This window comes from Convolutriloba macropyga, chromosome 9, assembly GCF_964194025.1.
Source record: "Convolutriloba macropyga chromosome 9, txConMacr16.3, whole genome shotgun sequence".
NCBI lineage: Eukaryota > Metazoa > Xenacoelomorpha > Acoela > Convolutidae > Convolutriloba > Convolutriloba macropyga.
Window position 1 is genome coordinate 48,974,111 of NC_134476.1, and position 22,903 is coordinate 48,997,013.

The following is a 22,903-nucleotide window of genomic DNA, read 5'->3' on the forward strand; positions in this document are numbered from 1 at the left end:
TTGATCTCAATTTTTGTTTCTCATTGTTCTTATTCAAAATTTTCGTGCAGTTTTGTCGACGCTCAATGTCAGCTCGAGAAAGAATATAAAACAAATCAAATCTTCGACTGCTTTAGATTTACAAAAGCGTCAAAACGCTGCCGCCTATTTTAACATTTTCTTCTCTTTCATCTCTTTCTCATATCAAAGTAATGTATGAAAAAAGACCGATAAAAAAGTGCTTCTTGTCGGAAGTTTACGTTTTCTGAGCAAAATATCATCATTGAGCTTTTGATGTAGTTTTGATTTCTGTAGCATATTTTAGTTAAAAATGCATATTAATAAGACTGATTATCGTATTGAAGTGTATAATAATGCAGACTTAGTTTATGGTGATAATCTTTCTGAACTCTAACCAACGCTTCTGCGAAGAGACTTGTCTGAATATCTGACTTGATTTTTGTCTCTCATCGAGTGTTTAGTTCTGTTCTAGCGTCATTCTCAAAATTCTACAACAAAGTTGCCTGTCAAAAGCTTCGTTACGAAGCCATCTCATAGTTGCTATTTTTTCTAACTTTATACATTTCCTCAAATTTTCTCGATTTCCCTTTTTATCAAATTTATTTTTTTTGAGGAAATTAAATTTTTAACAAGCTTATTTCGCTCAAGAAAATTATGTCCAAAATATTTACGATTTCAGTACAGTCGGATCTGAGAATAAAATTACTGTTTAGAGCTATTAAGAACGTCCCATTTACTATGCTGGTGAATGATGACAAACAGAGGTGAGCTTAGCGTTGAAAAGTTGTAAGAAAATAAAGGCTGAGCTTCATTTATAGATTCCACAGCCAGATGTCTTTTCTTTCTTCAACATATTCCCATTTCGTTTGTTTTGACTTACTTTAAAATGAAAAGTAATCACCATTTGATAAGGTTCAAAATTTCATTAAAGATTGCAAATATTAGCAATTTTTTATACACTATGATAACAAAAAGCGACGTACAGAACAAAAACTTGTGCTCTTTAAGCTAAGGCGTGAAGAGGGCGTGAAATTTTGATGTCTTAACGAATTTTTAATTTCATTTTTCTCGCCTACAAAGTAAACAGACAGTTAACTTGCTTTGCGCTTTTGCTGTTTGCGACGCTGTTGCGATTGGAAAAGTCCAATTTTCATCGATAAGACCTCAAAGTGCATAGTCAATCATAACAAAGCGTTAATTATTACAAGATGGCTCGTGCCAGTCTGTGCGTAGCACAAAAGGTTGCAACATACCTCTCAAGGTTGCACAAAAATATTTTAAATTCTGTCAGAGAAACTGTTGGGAGCAGTCGAGAGCAACTTATAAGCTTTGGAGAAAATTACTTGTACTGTTTGAACCAATGATATGCCGAACTTTTTTCGGAAGACAATAAGCAAATTACTTCAAAATTTTCTTAAAAAAATAAGATAAGGCCAATTTAAAAAGATATATATGTCCTTACAAACACACACACCGAAACCATTACACGCAAACAAAACACCCAAAAACAAACCCCAACAACCAAAAAAATTTTAAATTTTTTTTGACGATTGATCCTTACTCAACGTTCAATTAGGGCTTCATTGCTTTTTAACTACCTAAGTTTGGGATTTTGAGGCAATAATATTAGTAATTGCAATTTTGGAACTCAAATTTGAAATAAAAATTTTTGAGGTTTTTCGAAAAACTTTGTCAAATTTGATATTTCATACGCATGATGAGACTAATATTTTTTAAATATCTCGGAAATGTGTTAAGAGCTAGACCCAAAAACACAATTTCGGTTTTTTACACTTTTAAAACCGCTATTTATAGCAAACATAATTTTCAACGATTTCTGATAGTTTTTGCATTCTGATTTTATTTGTGTCTAAGATTTACAGGAAATAACTCTCTCAGACTAATGAATACTGAATTGGTATGTTCTTATGGAATCAGAAGAATTGTTTGCGACAACAACTCTAGATTTCAGAAATGAATACGTTTTCTGCTTTAGTTTTAACTTAATAAAGTTGATTTTGATATTTTGAGAGATCGAAGTTATTTGAAGTCTTCTATTTTCCAACAAAATCATGTTTTATATATAAAGGAATATTGATTTTAACGATAGTTTCCTATCAGCAGACAACTGAAAAGAAGATAAAAAGGGTTTTTGACAAAATTTTGTGAAAAAAAACTAAGTAAATGATTTTTTATCGAACTTTCTGGTCAAATATTTTATATCATTAAATTTATTGTTTGGGCTTGAAGAAGCTGTCAAACTACTCGTGACGAGTAAAATTCCATTTAACCTAACTTAATTTACTACACATTTCTTCTTTCAATTTTAGCTTAATTTTCAACGCGATCTGTCTGCACCCGCGGTCTGCACCGCAAAAATCGTGTTTTAATATGTTTGTCTTAGCGCAAAACGTCACCCAACTTTCGGGTTTAAATTGTTTGGTCTATTTTTTCTCTGTCAATTTCAAATTTCAGGTTTTCCATCTATACATGCAACCGTCTATGTTTGGCTATGTTGCGGAAAGATCTCTTGTCTATTTTCTTATGTATGCATTATCGCTATCGATCAAACAGCTTAAACTCAAGTTGCAAGTTTTACTTTTCTTCCTTGTAGTTCATTGAGACTATTAGATGTTTTGATGTTAAGATTTATTTTATGTATTGCGAGCTCTGTTGCGTGTATAACTATCTCTAGATTAGGCGTTTTGACTTTCAATTTTTGTAGGCTTTATATTGCTGATTAGAATATTACTGTGGATGAAAGGGCGGTTCTTTATAATAGCTTCAGCCAGGAGCTAGTGCTAAATTAGAGGAATAAGGTGTACCTAAATTGAGATAGAGAAAACATTGTTAATCTAAATGAACCGTTTTGTTTTTCTAATGGTTCAGCTATACAATACTCGACCATTGAGTTCCCCGGTAGCTCTTGCCGTAATAATGGCATGCTACATGAAACAAGCTTAACTAATTTGAAAAAAAAATTAAATTTAACTTTCTTGTTGTTGCTTTAATAATGCAATTATTTTTATTAGATAATATGAGAATTCAGGTTACTGAAATTTCAAACAGTCTCTGACGTTTTCGAGAAAACTATACGAAAACTGCTTGTTCAAGATTGCTCTTATCGTTAAAGACTCTTCTAAAAGAACTTATACCATATTCCTCAGCTGCAAGAATTATGCAAAATTTTTCAGAATACCGTGCGAGTAGAATTGAAAAGCTCAACATTACTCGAAGTACCATTTTTGTGGAATTGTGAGCTCAAGTAGAAATTGACAATCATTTTGCTTGGGTTTACATAAACATCTATTGGAAACGTGATTTTGCTCTGGCCTCATTGAAATTCGTTTCCAATTTACTTACAACCTAGTTTTTCTGAAATCAGATGATCAAATTGCATTTATAAATCAGGTTTAATAACGAGTTTATTGAAACTTTTTATATCGTCATAACTACTTGGTAAATTTTGCAAGTCACTTCATCTTAGCAAACTTGATTCATTCACATTTTCCAGGAATTAACAAATCTAGAAGCAACTTGTTATCGTAGCTGAGGTCGCAATTGTTATAACCTATTAGTTATAAATTTTCATTAGACGAATAATTTTGCAATTTATTCATTCTGATGTTGTTTTTGATCACACCATTTTCCCAACAGCAAGATCGAAGAGTTTTATGGGGGGTTGTTTTCTCAGCTTAATAGGACAGCCACAGTCATAAAAGCCAGACTGGGGTTAAAAATGAGTAGCATAAAGACTTTCACAGAGTAATAAACAGAGGCATAACTGTAGTGTATTAAAGACAGCCAGAGTTGTAATATCTGATTTCCTAAATTTTGTTGGCTTAAGGTTTAGTACCTAATCCTGCCTGACTTTTGAGAGGAGAAAACGTCGTGTTAACACCTGTTAAAATTTCCAGGATTAATTTTTGTCAGGGTTTAAGTGACACGTGGTCACCCCGAACACAAAACACCAGACTGCATAGTTAGAAAAAACCCTCTTGTAACTTTGCCCAAGCTTTTGCCTCTCTTCTACCCTTTCTCGTACTGTATTCCAACTTAGTCACTCTGCGTTCTTAAGATCTTGATTTGTAAAGTTTCGACTTTTACTGCTTATTAAGGTGCCTTATGCTCGGTTGCTTTTATAGTTAGTTAAAGCACTATACTAACCTACAATAAGGCTTTGAGTGTTATATAGGGCTTATTTAAATTATTATAAACCGCACAGTTATATCCAGTTATAACTCTAGAATGTCTCAAGTTCCTTTCAGCCTATCCTACTTTTCTCTTCAGATTAAATTGCATTTCAGCGTAAAAATCAAAACCCACAAAAATTTAATTCGTTCCCTTTCAGGTGAATAACTTGCCCGCTCATATAAACTACAAAAATTATAAGAAGGCATTTGTATACACATTGTTATAGTGATATATATCTATCTTTTGGGGCAAAGGGGTCTATCTTTTGAAGCAGCCCGGCCAAAATTTTCTTCCGGCTAAATTTACCCCCTTTTCTGTTGGATTTACTGCCAGTTGGTTAAAAGGATTGCAGTACATATAATGATATAATGTCTGGTTTATATCGAGTCTTTTCAAATTTGTTAGATCTTTGGAGTGTTCGAGCGCCAATAATTGATTTATGCTTTTATGCACTATGATTTACACCATGGCTTTTATCTTGCCATGGTTGTTAGCTTCGGTTTTAACGTCAAAAAGCTTCTCGATTTAGCGTTTGTTTCAATTTGAACACAATTAATGTTCTTTTGCTCTATTTGTCATTTCAACTTAGTATTGAAAAGCTTTTAGTTATTAGTGACCGCTTTAAACTTTCAACTAGTTATAGCAAATTTACTGATTTAAGATCTGTCCGATAATTGCTTTAGCTATTGAAGTTATAAAAGGCGGATTTAACCGATTTTTGATCAATAAGTTACAGATTTATGAGAAAGTTTTATTGATATCATTTGTGTACGACATGACTTTGTTCATACTTTTATTTCAAACTGAGCTGAAATTTTTTAGTTAAATTGTTTGAATTTTACACCAACCGCTGTTTTGAAAGAACAAGTTATGGTTGGTCTCTCTTGGATTTATGGAGACAGTTTTGACTGAAGTTAGTAGAAATGAATTGCAAAACCATTACAAAAAACTACTTGAAATGGCGTGTGGATTACACATTATCAATTTTTGCATTTCAATGTTAAATTTAAAATTCTATGTACAGTTGTTAGTAAACATGAAAACCAAATAAATATAAAATAAATAAATATAAAATAAATAAAACAAATATAAAATTTTTATGTGTGAGGTTGAACTTCTATTTCTTCACTTAAAATTTTGTAAAAAAATAAACATGGAGCACTGTTTCAAAAAAATACTTGAAAAATTTTCAAAAAAAAATCAACTGCAATGTTGCAAAAAAATCCGCTTGCATCAAACGACAAGTCTGTCCTTGAAACCTATGACTCATTTTCCATATAAATGAGGCAAATTACAAAATTTCATTACTTTTTGTTTTTTTTGTTTATCTCAATATGCACCTAATCATTTTCGGATTACGAAAATTATTCAGAATCAGTCAATTATCAGCGCACTGGACAGAGTTGATTCAAAGTTTAAACATATATCCTGGTCGAGACCGGATGTTAATTTTGCAAGATCTTAAAAGAATCTTGCAAGAAATCATCTTGCAAGATTATTCATAATCTTGCAAGATTCTTGCACGATTCTTGCAAGATCTTGCAAGATTAATATCCGAATCCGACTGGGGTAAACACTAAATTCAAGCCATTCCGAACATTTCATCTGATAGTAGAGCACTGTGTCATCAAAAATGAGATACCTACAAAATTTGAGGTGGTCACTGAGCATAATCTCTACGGTCAATTCTAGTCACAAAAGAGGCAGTCCTATTCACTGGCAAGATATTGCTCTAAATATCGAAATTTTTTACTTAATCTTCTCGCATTAAAAAAACGGTTTCTGAACTTATAAACTGAAAAAGAAAATTTCCAATTTGCATCGCGAATGTCAACGAAACAATCGAAGCAGTTTCCCTCATTATATTCAGTTTTTTTTCAAAATATCATTTTTTTTCAGTGTTTTGATTTATCTACTCGTAATCGCTGGAGTGACTCCCGCCAGTCCCTGAAATCGTCACAATATGTCTGCGACACCTAAAGGTATCAAAATTGAACAAATGATCAGTGCCCATTCTTATTTTGTGTAAGCCACTCAAATAGTTTTTTTGCATCAGAAAAAAAACAAACTCATCAAAAAAACTTTGAAGGTAGACTTAAAAGTCTGGCTTTAAAAAAATCTACTAAAAAATGAACTTACTCTTGTTAATGTTTCGAATATTTTGAAGCATTGTTGGCACTCGAATTGACTGGGTTCGACTATTGCCATGAGGGATAATTGTTGTGAAGTGTTAGAGTTTGTTGTAGATGTTCTGCAAAATGTATGTTGATCAGTTTTTTATTCAAAATTATTGGATTTTCTCAGTGATCAAATTAAATTTCCCCACAAAAAAAAACGTTTTGCCACCCATTATGAAAAGGCACGAGTATTTTGAAAGGCATTGTTTTTCAGTCTTACTGTTTAGGTCAATATCTGTTGCATAGAAAAATTGCAATAAATTGAGGCCATCCAAACTAGAAGGCTCGAAATAAATTGATATCTATTAAGTCCTCACATGATGTGAGCAAGATAGTGACAAATTTTTTGCTCTTCTTAAAAATGGAATGTTTTCGAAATTAGCTTCAAAAATTTACATTTTTTGATCAACTATTCTTCTAGAAAGTTTTTTATGAAAACAAAAGGTCAGAATGAACAAAAAAATGTTGAAATCTACAAATATAGTATTTTTTACTTTTTTTCAATATCCCACCAATGTTCAAAAAAAAAATTTGATATCGGATTGAACTAGCGTTGCTAGCTAGAATTTTAATTTTGGAAAAAATACCAAAATTTTTGCACAGTTGTCTCCATATAAAATCAAAACGGCAATAATTCTTGTGTTTCTTCAAAGACATGGTCACCACAGAGTCCTTTTATAAAAAAAAGTTGCATCCACTATTTTAGATTTTTGTTAGGAGAGCCACATAATAAGGAGCAACATCTATTTTGAAGCAAACATACTTTGTCAAGAGCAACATAATGCATTTCAAAAGGAAACAAACTAACATTTTTTAATACCACGTTGGCGTTATGTAACATGAAAATGACACTGCACTGCAGTTTTTTAATACAAGACATTTTTGTACATATCTGCACTTAAATTCATCTCACATTAAAGAATTGAAACTGTCAGGAAAACTGTATTGATCAATTCTGTTTTGTGCTCTACTAAACATTTTAAATTTTAACATTTTGTTTTTTTTGTTTTATGTAAGACCTATCTGATCGGCATCAACCGAAATACTGTTGTATAATAATGCTTCTCCTGTGGTTAACAAAAAACAATCGTCAGCCAATCTAAAACACAACTGTCAAATTAACTGAAAAATTCTATGGAAACAAGGATGCCAACAGGTTTTGACTGAGAGGAAATTTTATGAAACAAATAATTCTAATTGATTAAAATTTGAATTTTTTTGTTAACCACTTTTTAAATTATTCGTGAACACCTAAAAAAATTTATAAGGTATAAAATTGGTATTTTGAAGTTGCTTTAGGTGAGAACAGGTGTTGACCTTGCAGGAATTTGTCAGATTGTTGAAAATAAATGGTTATATTCCAAAATCTGGCAGAAATTGAATATTTTATAAAATCCTGCCAAAGAACGGTTTATCTGGCAGATTCTGCCCGAAAATTATTTTCTGGCAGTTTCAGACAAAAATTGGCGATCCTCCAAGATTCAGACAAAAATAAATTACTTTGTTGCTATGATCTGCATTTCAATCGGCTGATAATATCTGAACTGCTCATTTTAGTTACTATGAAAATTTTTTGCAATACAGTTGCTTCAGTGACTGAATGAAAGAGCACTAAAATATTTATCAAAACTTGAAAATAACAAACAATACCTGGCAAAATGTGTATACATTGCGTATAGAGTACATTGTAAGTTCTTTTTTGTTTGTTTTTTTAACCAACCCCAGGCAAATTTTTTCTGGTTCCTAAAAAGCAAGTAGTTAATTATTCAATCATTTTTCCTTATTGCATGATCTTTTTTAAATTTGAAGAGATAGTTTATTTAATTATTGCAGATTACAAGCTCAAATAGCGTTGTATTGCAGTAAACTTATAGAACGCGACAAATGTTCATCTTATAGGACTCAGTTAGAAAACTAGTTATTTATGTGAGTCGGGCTGAAAAAAATTCACTCAACCTTCAAGGAATCTGACAGAAAAATGGTTATCTTGTAAGAATGTGGCAGAAAATTGATTATCTTGCAGGAATCTGGCAGAAATTTCTGGCAGAAGATGCATCGTCTTGTAAGAATGTGCCAGATTCCCGCAAGATAACCATCCACTCTCTGATATCCACAAATATACACAAAGCTTCTAGATATGAAAAAAAATATTTAAATGAGGAAAACGTCGTTAACATTAAACGCCAAACAACTATTGTCAGTTACAACTTCTTGTATTTGCGCTACGTTTTTGTGTTGTTTACTCAAAATTACTGATTGAAACTTCAATGTGTTATCTCAAAATACCAATCCTACTTGCTATTATTCCTTCGGTTTTCATTTTAAGTTTTTTTGAGAAAAAAAGACAAATTGAAAATTGAAGCAGTAGAATAATAAGTTTTGCCGACTTTGGTACTATTTGATGCCAAACATGTCAAATTTGTTTGTTTGTTTGATTCATGTACTGTGAATTTCATGCACCACTGTCACACTATTTTGAATCAACTGAATATGTTGACTTTAGATCTCTGATATTTCTTTTTCAGAATAAACAACCATAGTTTTTGGAAACGGCAATGGCCGATGGAGGTTTTTGTAGCTCAATAAGCGATGCACATATTCTTTTAAAGTTTTGTTGAAAAATGAGCTGGTATTTACATTCAAGTATTGTTTCAATTTCTTTATCCTTATATTACTGCAGAAGACTTGAAGTGTCAAAAGAAAAGTTGTCGAGAGAAGGGTGCGAATATTGTAATTTTGCAATCGAATATTTGCAATTTTAGGAGATATTTTTTGAATGTTTAGAAAATTTCATCTTGATCTTTGTGGGAAATCTGTTTTTTTGTCCCAGATTTTAAACATTGTCTGAAATTATTACTTTTTCAGTAAAAATTGGCGAATCAATTTTTGTAAAATGAGGAAAACGAACTTAAAACACTAAGTCAGAACAATGCTACATTTACAATCAAATAAATATAGCACTTCAAAACACTCTTCGCCTATGTTTCAATGAGACAGCAGCAATTGTTACCCTTACCAACAAATAAGATATTAGCGTTGATTTGCAAGTCTTTAAGGACAAGCGTTGCTATAAAAAGTTCTCACCTTACCTTGCGTTGAAAATTGACTGCCACACTCCAGCAAAAATCCATTTCAAACATTGGAAGCTCTCTTATACTTGGTTTGATTTAGGCAAAAACAACAAATTCTCTTACTTTTTTACCGGATCGTCGGCATTTTTCGGTTCTCAAACAATGTAAATCTCAAAGTGTTCATTTTTCAAACGTAGTAAAGCTATTGGTGATATGACTTCGATGCACGAGTTTTCATGTCTTTTTTTGGTTTTTGGATTTTTTTTTGTAATTTTGTTTCCTTTTGGAAACTCATTACATTATCCCAATATTGATAGTTGCATTGGCTTAGAGATGACGTTCCAACGGATCGTATAATAAGTTTATAGGGAAAAACTTATGTTTTGAATGGCTTCGACACTTTCTTCTCGACTTTCTCTACTTAATGTAAGGATTTTGCCTGTATTTCTTGTTGTTTTCATTATCTATGAGTTATTTTAATGTCCTATTGATGACTTATGAATGACAAAAACATCCTTGCTGTCTCATCGAGGCTTAACTTAGCGTATTTATTAGCTTCCGTTGAATGCTGTTGAATTCGGATTTTCGCAAACATTTAGTGGTTTTAATGTATTTGTTCAAGTTTGTTGATCTTTTGGAGCCAAATTGTTAAAAAAAAGAAGAATTAAAAAATAATTGGAAGTAGAAAAGTTCCTATTGAAAAAAGGAACTTTTTTAATGGCTTCGACACTTTTCTCGTTCATTTTTGTAATTTGCTGTTTTTTCGATTTTAAATTCTTAGGTGGCCATAATAAAACTGACTGGTCTCATTATCTTGTAATTGAAGAATAATTAATGATCTACCCGAAGCAGTCAGTTGACTGCGAATAGTCTTAAAGTTTATGATATTATACAACTTTAAAATTTTCAAGGATTTTTCAATCTTTTCAGTTTTTGTTGTTCTTTTCGTCAATTTTTAACATCATTTCATAATTGAGAGATCCCATACAATTCCTTGTTTTTTAAAACTTAAAATGTTTACTGATATTATGACGTTACTGATGTTTTGTTTGATGGCCCTTATGCGTTTTTATAAAATTACGTGAGTGGTGTGTTTTTGTTTCTTTTTCCCTTCCTTTAGCACAATCGCGTAATAACAGATCCAAATGATTTTCCAATATGGCCCAATTGAACATAATTCTTCATTCAGTGTATTTTTAGCTGAATTATTTCTTTAAAAATTGAAATAAAAATAAATAGTATTCATATATAAGCTAATGATTTTAATGGCTTCAATATTTTGTGTTTTCTCAATGTTTATAATTTGTTGTTCGTAACTTTTTGAGTTTTTTTTGCATCTTTAGTCCATTTCTGTGGTTTAGTCTAACCATAGACAGGTGCTATTTGTTTCATTATGATTTTTTAGTAAATTTATTAAGAATTTTTTCGTTAAAAGCGAATTAGCTTCAAGACTTTTGAAGTTATTTGGTTTAAAAATATTGATTGATTTTTGAATTTGGCCTCAATATTTCTTCTTTTTGTCGACTTGTTAGCTTCCTATTAATCCCATCTGATATGTAGTTAGAAACAAAAATTTGTGAAATTAGGATTTTGTCTGATTGTAATTTGACGTTGTTACTAGGTGCCTTTAAATTAAGATTTTTAGGATTTTGCCGTGAAATTAGGTTTTTGTTGCTTTGATGTTGTTGTTTTTATCTTGTAGACTTTTTAATGGCAGATTTTGTTGCAATGAGTCATGGCATTATTTAATTCAATTTCCAACTGGGTTGTGTAACGATTTTGTAAAACTTAAACATCTATTTTTGATTATCTCTTTGTTAAAAATGTAAGTCGAAAGACAGTTTAGTCAAAAATGTAGATGAGCGCGGGTCGGAACATCATGAGCGCGGGTCGGAGCATTAACCAGCCGCCTTGTCGATTTCTATTGTTAAATTTTTCCGTCATGTTTGTTTTGAATTATAGGAAACCGTCGGTATGATTGGATTCAAAGATGTTGGTTTATAATAAAATCATTAGAAAACAACATCATGTTATATTTATGCATGAAAAAAGCCGCTAGTGTAAAATATTGCAAAAAATTAGCTTTTAACTGTTAGATATTGAGAGTAATGTTGAAAAGTAAACGTTGGCGTAAGCAATGATGTTGCAAGTTTTTAGACAGGCGTTGCACTAAAAAACTTTCTTAAAGATCTTTTAAAATGAACTTTGACATCAAAGTTACTAAAATGATTCATAGAACTGAAATGAACAGTCTTCTGGGAAATCTATTGATTCTGAATGTCTCTCTGAACCAACTTCGTTTGAGATGATAACATTGATTAAAATTCTTAAATATAATCCGTTTTCTTCTTGTTTTAATGGTTGTTGTCATTATATTTTCCACACTGCTTGTATGAATATTTTCCACATTGCACAGCACTGCATATTTGCCTTCTGAATATGCTTTTTGGTCACAAATAAATTTTTCTTCTATATAAAAAAATGAATTAATCAACAATCCTGCATTTCTACAACTCCAATAGAACTTAATATTGCTTTACTTTCATTCATTGTTTTTGTTCGCCGTTTGCTCAAAAAGATGCCGAAAATTTTTTTTTTACATTTGATGAGTTTTTTCCATGATTTCCATTGAGATGATGGGGTCAAAAAAATTTTAATAACTTCGATTTTTCTCAGATAAAATAGTTGTTCAATTTGAAGAACGCATCTTAACGAAATTTCATCTAAAATTTTTTTAAAGCTTTTTCAGCTCATTTCCACAAATTTTCTAATACCAAATGTTAACATATTGCATTTTTGAAAACAAATCTTGTCAAAATTGCGACTGTTCTCCTTAATGGTTGTCCTCTAGCAATTAATTAAATATCAATTGCTTTCCTAACAATCAGGTATCTCAAATTTAATATGTTTTTTTGTTTCGTAAAATTAATTTTTACTTCTGTTTATTTGCACTTTTATGAACAATTTTGTAATGGTGATTTGATTGATGGAGACTGCTCTAAAATTAGTTTGTGTTAGTTTCTAAGTGATAGCAATTACTTAAAATTGTTTATTGTGTTTTTGATGTTGATTTTAATAAGGCTAGCTTTTTTGTGAAATTACTGTGGTTTAATAAACTTTCAAATTTTTCTGTGCCTCAACAACGACAAAAGAAATTGAGAAACGTTGTCTTTCAGTTTCTCAGCTGTCTGACAGAAAACAACCGGATATTATTTTTAAGTTTCCTAATACAGCATCGAGGCAGATTCATTGAGGATTTCTCTTAAATCTTGCAATATCATTAAATCAATTTCTGGTTTTCATGAAGTTCTAGCTTGTCTATGCATGGAGAGTTTTATTGTAAGAAACCTTGTAATAGGTTGGAGATTTCTTGTGTAATTATCGGCTTTATACAATGCTGAAGCATTTGGTGTTGCTGATCAACCAATGGTCTTACAAATTGAAAAGTAATTTAAAACTTTGTTATATTTCTTGAGATCCTTCAGTTGATTTTAGATTTGAAAGTTGTTCGAAACCTAACGACTGAAAAGACAAGCTATAAAATTTAGTTTTTTACGGACGAAAAAACTAGAAAAATACTGTCTGATAAAAAAATCACGTATTTTTGTATCGGTTCTTGTGCAACTCCTGTGTATTAATGACTGCATTAAACAATAATCTGGTTTTTGAAGGCCTTTGCGAGATGCAGTACTATGATGCCTTGTTTTGCAAAGTTTTTTGTAAAGAAAAGGCCTGTCTTTTAAACTTATTTTGCAAATAACTAGACCATAATTATAAAAATGTTCTGTGTATTTGTACCGAATTAATGTTGGCATTACGTTATTAGCAGCATGTTACGATAATATCTTTGATTTGCAAGTCTTCTCAGATTGACGTTGCAATGAACAAATTGAACTGCACGTCGGAATCCCTATGTCTCTGCAATACTCTTGTTCAAAACTGAACCCATCAATCTTCCATAAAATCTGCCGAATTAGTTGTGAAAATCTTTCAGACCTAACTAAGTCTGTGGTTGTAACATATATCAAACTTCTTCTGCATGCTCTGTCGTTTCGTTCTTGTTTTAATTGTTGTTTTCTTTATCTTTGACCCAAAAACTGAAAGCCCAAACTGAGGAAATGGGACGAGACTGGGAGGAAAAAGAATGTCCGTTAAAAGAGTAGATTGAAAACTGATTACAAGTACTTAAAAATAGTTTGCAAATTCTTATACGTGTATATTTTAATCAAATGTTAAAGTTAAACTCAAGTAAATTGCGCAACTGTGTTTAGAAACTGTCAGTTAATGAAATGGAGTGGAAAAAAGAGCAACTTGCCAGTCAAGTGAAGCCATTTCCAGCCACTTTAATTCATTCAAGGCTCCCAAAACACCCCAAAGTTATAACTTATTACTACCCACTTTTATAATAACCAGGCCTAGTTAGTACAAGTTGGATCGTGTGTTGTTTGTGTTGCTGAATCCTGTCTTGTTGGTGCTAGTTAGTACTAGTTATGATTTTATTTACCTTGTTTATCCTAGTCAACTAACCGACTTTTTGAATCCCCGTCGATATATTGATCCCACTAAAAGTACCTCGAAGCTGGGAAAACAACCCCCCGAAACCCGGCTAAATATAATAACTACTCGCGAACCATAGTTATAAAATTCCAAACTAGAGAGGTTTAACTCAAAGTTATAACTAAGTTACAATATGTTATAAGTTATTATAAACTCGCATAACTAGCTAGTTAAGACTAGTTAGTACAAATCAGCACCTTATTTTACACCTGGTCCGTGGCGGTAACAAGTTGTGGAAATTGATCCATTCTGATTTGAAGAGAGAAGTTTATTTCCGGTGAAATGATCAGAAAATTCTTTAAATTATCTCTTTTATTTTGAATACGATTCGCTAGTGCCTTATTCGATTTACAGCCCATTTATAACTTTGTAATAATAGTTGTTTACTACTTGTTTACTTGTGTTATAATAAAATGAAACCTATGCCAACGGTGGCCGAAAACGCATCTGAAATACTTCTACTGTAAAATTTATATTTTAATAACAAAATAAAATTTTAATAAACTGACTGATTCATTTTGGGTTTGCAAAAGTGGAGGGCGTTTTTCGCTTTTCCGGTTAAAATTATTTCACGCGCTCGCGGTCTAATGTTGGGTAATTATATTAACTTTTTAGACGTTTTATTTGGCGTTATATAATCCTAAACGGGAGCTACGCACTATTAAACACCCCACCATTCCTTCTTGCCTCTAATTCTGTGGATAAATATAATTGGTATCATTTCCTATTTCTAATGTGAATAAGCCGCGAACTTTCAAAGGTATTTTCTGTTATGATATTGGATACGAAATATCATGTCAAATAAAGAAAATTCCATTAAACTATGTACAATCAAATTCCTACACAATTACACAAAAACTTTTCAACTATCGGAAAAAATATTCCATTTTTATGCAAAAATTAACAATAAAATTCAAAATTTGTCTCATCATTCTTTGTTACTGTTGATTTGCGATATAAATTTTTCACACAGGGTCTTTGCTTTATTATCGACTAGTTATAATATTAATGGAAGAGTTAAAAGCGTGTTTGAAGTTATTACAACCCGAAGTTTTATTACAACTTACGACAACCACGACAGTGAAGACAACAACCAGCCGAGACGTGACCCAATTGCCGAGACGAGTAGCAGCAGTTGTTCGGACAATTACTCTCCTCTTCTTAATTCCAGGTTTGCTCAAAAATAACTTTGACTGAGTCTAGTTAGAGGGGTTAAATGATACAGGGGTGAATAAATCGGGGTTAAATGATAGGGGGTTAAATGAATAGGGGTGAAAAGGCGGGACACCTTAGAATCGTAATTAATTGATATTAATTAACTTTGGATTCCCAAAAATTGTACATAGTTGTTTAAATGGGCGCAGAAAATGTTTTAAAAAGCAATATTAACTTTAACTATTATTGGTCATAATTATGTTGGAAATTTACACAATTTGAAAAACATTAATTTTGAAATAACTTTCATGACGTCATAGATTTTTGCACCCAAGCCTGGATGACTTATATGATTGACTGTAGGACTAACTGCATAATTTCATCAACGTAAGTACAAAGATGCTAGTAAAAAAATTTTTCAAACTACTATAATCCTCTCAGTTACTTTTATTGCTGTGAAGTTGATTCCGTTGTTAAATGAAACTGTAGACTATTAATTTTGATGGAGGCAACAGAGGCGAAATGAAGCCAAACTCACATTTATCAGAACTAGATTCAAATTACTCTTGTCAACAGAAGGTAGGTGTATGAAGATAGATGATGTATAAAAAAGTCTTCACAAAGTCAACTCTCGCTCTCAATCCTAGTGTAGTTCTTCTTGAATGACTACGATTAGTTAAAAGCAGAGATTTCGATAGATGCTGAGTTACTTCATGTTACTTGACTTCTCTTTCCATGATCCTGTTTTGAACTTCAAACGAAGATCCTATAAAACAGCAACGATCATAACACCTTCTGGTAAAATACAATGGCATCCCATTACTAGTAGTATTATTATTCTTTGTACCAGTGTGTTTACCTAAATTAGTAAGGGTATAATTTTTTTAAATATTTTTTTCGCTGTGTTTAGTATAATTGTTTTAACAGTTCGTTTTTACATTCGACCTGTTTTCTGTATAAAGCTTTGAGCCAGAAACCATTACAGATAGAATTATTTGTTTATAGCCAACTACCTAATTGTCAGGTTAATGGTTGTTTGTCTTAATAGTTTCCAGTGAATAAAAATTGCTGGCCTTGTAAATTTTGAAGTGTTCCTGTTTCAACGGGATACACGTAATTGCGTTTAAATATTACTGGAGCTAAACCAATTTTGGAAATAAATATTTTAGTCAGGAGGAGACAAGTGATATTTTTTGTTGAACCAGAAAGCTAGACAAATTTACAATCTTCGAAGTGTTGAAAATTTCTATCTATTCTGACAATTAAATAGTTTCTGATGATACTTCTGCAACGGGGAATTACAAAACATTTGATATATATATATATATATATATATATATATATATATATATATATATATATACATATATATATATATATATATATATATATATATATATATATAGGGGATAGTTATCAGGAGTAATTAGTTATCAGGAGTGATAGATTAACAAAACTCAACAAAAATTTGATTGTTTCAATTTGAATTATTTTCTTATTCTGATGGAAACAAGCTAGTTAAACAGCAAAGCTGATCAATTAGTTATTTGAAATTAATGAGCAACAAGTATTGCAACGGTAATCTACAGAATAGCGGATAATACAGTTCACAAAAGTCAACTGCAAAAGCACAATATTCGGACAGATTTGAAACCGCTGAAACGAACTGGGCGGTGTAAAGTTTTCCTTGACTTTGATAGGAGATCAGCCGTTACAAGGTGCTGTGATATGAGAGTTTTTAGTTTTTTTATGACGGACAAATGAGGGACAAATAATTCTCTTATTTGTCCCTCATTATCCACAATAAGAAAACTTTTCCAGAGGCAGTAAGACTTTTCACTTAAGCTTTATTTCAATTGCCATTGAGATTCCTAAAAAAAACTAGAGAAAATTTATAAACGCAGTTTGCGAGTAGCTTCTGCAATCCGTCTAAGATTTATGGAAATGCATTCATATCCTTGTTAAAAGATTGTGGTTATTTGTAACTCTGATTTTTTGAGGTCTACTTTTTGAAAGAACTTTTTCAATGTCTCCATGTTTTATTGATTTTGAAAAAAATAGCTTCATCTGGTTATTAGAAAATTGCTGCTCTGAGAAAATAATTAGCGACTAATTTTTCTTTTCGTAGACGTCCTTATTTTTTAATTTTACTATGTTTTTTAATGTTACTTTAATTATTAATTTGGTTGTTTTTTTTGTTGATTTTAGCATCTACTAATCTTCGGTTCCAATTTGAAGAAATGATTTATAGCTTTTTCTAGTTGTTTTTTAGTTGGTTTTTGTTTTTAGCAAACTTCGGCGTTAAATGGATTCTTTTTCTAATGTGACACAAAACTATGACACAAAACTTTTCAATATTTTTCATAAATTTTGTTTTACAGCAGAGTTTAATGCAGAACATATGTTTGAATTGAACTTGGACTTGTGAAACACCGTTTTAGCAATCTCTATTCTAATTTTTTGCCTTCCTTCTGTTTATTCTTGTGCTCCCGTTCTAGTTCTAAATTTTTCGCCTCGGAGAAATCGTCGTTGTTTTATTGGCCTTGATTTTTTTTGCACTCTCGTTCAATGAATGGTTCAAAACTATGCATGTATGTCGGCAAAAAAGTACCATCACATTCAGTATAGAACTTTTTGCTTGCTCGATTTCGGCAAATTTATAAACCCGAGTTTGAGATTCATAGGTTTTATTGCCCTGCAAACTTCGCACCATAATCACTTCTGTTCACTTCAAATACTTCGAATTTGCTCCAGACGATTTTTAATCTGGACCTCTTTCAGCTTATAATAATCATAAAACAATATTGATCACAGAAACAATCGGTAATTTATGTGAATTATGATATTTTGAATTATGGTCACGCGCGCGGGCCCTCCCCGTTTGATTAAATGACCACAAAGTCTTAGAAGACTATAAAAATCTGAGGGCTAGGTCTAATAAAGATTTAAGATTGTGACAATGAAGGGGAGAAAGGGTAAGTTTTGTCAGCCTATCAAAGGCGGGCGGGGCGGACGGGGGGGGGGTGACAGTTTTTGGGACTGTTAGCTGTTTAGTTTTTGAAGTTAAAATGTATCTTTGTACTTTTTGTTATTGTTTCCATTACAATATTTTGAAATATCCGTTAAGAGCTTCAGATTTCTTCTGCTTACAATTAGGTTTGTTTTACTCACGACGGTTAAGCACGCACAGCAGGCGTTTAGCATGTCTTTTATTAACACTTTTACTTTACCACATGGTAACCATAACCGCTATTATAACTAAAATATAACTGGGGGCCTTTTGTTATAACTTACGAATTGACTCTAAGTTATAACATACGGAGTGTAGGACAAGGAGTTATATAATATTAGTGGACTAAGTTAAGTGAAAATTCAATTATGGGAAATAAATCTTTTGATTTCAAATCAGAATCTCAAACTTCGAATGTAAACAGTGGTCATTATTTGCTCCATGGATTAAAGTACCGCTAATCATGAGTGCAATTTGTGGGAGTTAACAAATCGAACTTTTCATGACACAGATCTGAAAAGGTCTACCAAGTTTAGAATCATTCTGAAACCTTGAAACGTCACTTTCTTATTCGTTTTCAGTGTCATAACCTAGGTCTAATTTCACTACGCCGTCCTGGATTGCGAACCTACATAATAATCTGATAGTTTTAGTTCTGTAGATTTTATCACACAAATGTCAAGTCGTATGTCTTTTCCTGTCAACTACAATTACGACATGTCCAGGAGATAACTTTTTCATTTTATGAAAATGTTTTCATGTAATAATTCCACGAATTGACAAGAAATCCAAACTTTAATTGAGAGTGCAAAGAATTTCTGACTAATTGTCAGAAAACTTCCATTTCTTCGGTAAGAAAGTATGAGCATTTCAGCATGGTGGTATTTAAACGTTTCCAATATTAAATCAAAAAAAAAAAATTTCAGAACAGATATTGTAGTTTTGCCAATTGTTATACCAATAATTTTAATTAAGTGCAAGAGGAAAACAGTGCTGGATCCTTGACAAAAGTGCGGTGAGCAAAACAAGAATCATGTTGTTTCAGGTGATCAGCAGTTTTCCTAGTTTTTCTTATTTTATATTAAAAAAGTTTAAAATTACTTTGTCCGAAAATTTGATAAAAGTATAGAGACCCATCCCCTTCGTTAGCTTAGGTTCTATCTAAAATTCAGAAGATTGAGTGGTTTTATAGGTTTGAATTTCCCAGATCAGATTAAGCTTTGCGTATCAAAGGAAAAACTTTGTGGTAATTATGTAAAGAATTAAGTAATTGGTGTAATAAAAATTTCTACCTTTTGGCTCAATTAAAAGCTTGCAGCTTGATAATCAAAAAAACCATAAAGTATGGTATTTAAACAGTGTCGTAAACGTGGACTTTACATGATAATCATCCTGATCATCCACCATTACTTTGTATAAAGATTGGCTTCAAGTCTTGATAAAGTTCGATGTGTTTCTATTAGATATTTCTGACAAAGAAAGTTGAGTTTTTGCTGCACATTAAGAGACTCTAAAATTGGACTATATATGACTTCTGGTGCAATTTCTTGGCTTTGTTGTCCATTTTGCAGCGTGTTCTGTTTTTTACTACGGTATTATTCTTAGACGCTTAGCCTTAAATCAAATTCTTTTTTAATTGAAAGTTCTCGTTTTTTAAGGGAGTATTGATGAAATTTACTTGCAAAATCAAAAAGGACGTTAGTTGCCGGAATAATTAAAAAAACTGCATGCTTAAATGGAACTTTTTAAAACTTATATTGCAAATTTCAATTCTTAATTCATGAGATTTTAAAAAATTTTCCACATCATTTAGATAATTGTTATTAAAATTCTGCAATCAAAAACAACGAGAAAGGCTTCCGATATATTTGGCCTTTGATCCGTTGAAAATGCAGCCGTAATTTTGGTCGTCTACCTCTTCAGCCTCTTTCTTTTAAGAAAACCATTTTAACACTGCTATTTTTGAAAAATTGTTGACTAAGCCCCGGTATTTTGATTTGTTGCAATCTTTTTACCGTACCGAACCTCCAGAGCCCATCAGGCCTGATTCAGAGATTTTCCAGAGGCCAAATCTTGGGAGAGAGATGCCAAGACTTGGGTAGCGGAGCCAAGACTTGAGTCTGAATCAGGCCTGGATCCTTGCCCGATTTTTTTCTGAATCAGGCCTGATGGTCTCTGGGGGTTCGGGACGGGTTTGCTTTTGTTCTTCCACTTATTTCTAATTTACTTCAAAATAATCGTGGAGAGAAAATTCTTTGTCCATCTGTTGAAAAAATTATCTGCCAGTTCGTTAACTTCATTTTGTATTGATATCGGTACGAGATATTGTTCTTTAACACACTGACCGAAAATCGCTATAAAAGCGAAAAAAAATGTTTTCTTTATGGTTATTGCCCGATTTAAACATTTTTTCGTATTTAGGGAATTTTTACTGGCCACAATTTTGGAGGCTCAATTTTTGAGAACGTTGTTATTCTTGATAACTGCGTCTTCTTACTCTGCTTTTTTATGAGCTTACTCTGCTTTTTTTGTTAAAATCTATATGGATTCATTTTAATACATTTCCACAATTCATTTCTTCGACAAGTTGAAGAAGTTAATTATTCTTGTTTTTTAATTTGTTTTTATGCTGGTGACCAAATTATTTTTTTTCTGTAAAAAGTGGAATTTAATGAACATTAAAATCAACTAAAGTTTTAAAGTGATTTTGTACAGAAGCTGATTTTGTAGATACGGTGATTTTGTACAGAAACAAGTTAAGACGCATATAATTCTTAATGGCTACATGTCTGTCTTGATGGTTGTCTAGATGGATGTTCCAGATGGTTGTCTTGTAAAATCTTGCAAAGTTCTTGGAAAAAATGGCTCTCTTGCAAACTTTGGCACAAATCGTTAAATTACAAGGCTCCCGCAAGTTCGTTCCAGTCGAGTTCTGCTCACATTGGCTCTTATAGACAATTTATCGCACAATTAGCGCAAAATTTTCCCAAAACGGACTTTAGTGACTTTTAAAAGAAAATTTAAAACAAGTTTAACCAGATATCTGTATTTTATCAAAATACAAGATAAATCCAGTGAAATTTTTGTAATTTTCTGATATATCTTTGAGCAATACAAACAAGAGTACATAGTTTCTCAAAGGGGTCAAACTGTTTGTTTATTTTAATGAGTTTCCACGCCTACCCATTTCAAATGTTACTTTGGAAAAAAATTAAATTAGTTAAGGTAATGTTCTGTTCTTTTTAATGATCTACACTTTTTCTGTTTTTCAAATCTGGTGTCCCGCAAAGCAATATCTACTCTTTTTAAAAATTGTTTCGAATTTTAATTTCTGTCAGGACTGAACGTCAAGTCTTAATCAAAAGTACTGACTCAGTGAAATTACAAGTTTTGGACATTAACTGTACCAAAATTCTCATCATGTCACGTTTAAGACTTGGCACGTCTTAAATCAGATCTTGAGTCTTGGGAAGTCTTGATTCAACTCTTGGCCTAGACTTGACAAGTCTTCCATCAAGTATTGATTACAGCGTTTTTGGTGGTTTGCTTTTGTTTGGTTACGAAAGAAGAAGGCCGCTACTTACAGTGTTCTACCTTAGAAAGCTCTCCAAGTTGAAAAAGAATCACAAGACAACGCGCGCACTTCTACAAAGTTATGTTGATAGAGAATTAAAAAATTCTGATATCGCCCAAAGTTACCAGTCATGGCCTTTTTTCCTGCCCATTGTAAACAATTTGGTTTTGTGATGAATAATGGGACATTTGAAGTTGGTATATGCTCAAATCAGAAATAGTTTGCTCTTATTACCATGTTTCTGGTATAAAAAAACATTTTGCTAAAAATGGAATGCAAACATTATAAACAATTTGTTTAAAACTCTATTGTGCCTAACTGTGCATTAATCAAGAGTTGTCAAGTCTTGCTCAAAACTTGACTCAAGGCTTGCCAAGTCTTGACCAAGACTTGACTCAAGACTTGCCAAGTCTTCACATGTCTTTACATGTCTTCACAAGTCTTAACACTTGAGATAAGACTTAATCAATACTGATTTTTCAATTCAAGAAGTGTATTTCGCTGGAGGAGTACTGATCTAGACTTTAAATTCGTTCCTGGCGCAGAACGAAAAAAAAAACAAAATTCATGCGATAATGGTTGTAAATCTTCTCAGTAATGAATAAAAATGATGGCAAATAATCTTCTCATCTCATTGTAATCCTGTTTGGTCATATTTCATTTATTTGTATATTTGCAAAGCGAATGATTATATTGCAAAATCTTGCAGAATTTCAGAAACAAATCCTACAATAATCTACAATAATTTTGCCATAATCTTACAAGATCTTACAAGATGATCAATCGAAGTGGCCTGGGGTGGTCAAATTTCCAAGCCGTGACGTTTGCGGGCCGTAAACAAATTTCATAACAACAATAACTATCGTGAAAAATTTTATATTTTGAAATAAGTGGACGGTTTCCTGAACTAGTTGCCAATTAATAAAGTTAAATAACTTTACTTGCCAGTCAATTGCGTGAACAGCAAAATTAGCTAGAATTTTAGATTCATGTGAGCATATATCAGAAGACAAACAGCTGTTTTTATTCACTTAACAAGTGGGCATTATGTCTAACAGGTTGAACATAATTAATTTGGGAAACCAAGGGAAGCTAGAAAAGTCAAAGTGTGATGTATCACTTATTGAGTAATCAAGATAAAACAACAGTTTAGCATCTTGAACCT

General features: G+C 31.9%; 1 protein-coding gene across 12 annotated transcripts in view; it reads left to right on the top strand.

The window, feature by feature from the left end:
- The window catches only part of LOC142345818 (uncharacterized), a 401,292-nt gene that overhangs the window by 34,969 nt on the left and 343,420 nt on the right, over positions 1–22,903 (top strand). For 11 of the 12 annotated variants that reach the window (XR_012759357.1, XM_075398196.1, XM_075398205.1 and 8 more), the window contains one exon: positions 13,714–15,170. Coding sequence is in view for 11 of the 12 variants with exons in the window: in XM_075398196.1 (XP_075254311.1) it covers positions 15,008–15,170 (163 nt within the window). In the remaining variant the exon portion in view is untranslated. Of the gene's footprint in view, positions 1–4,836; positions 5,108–13,713; positions 15,171–22,903 lie in introns of those variants that run through there. The other variant, XM_075398199.1, reaches the window with a different exon arrangement.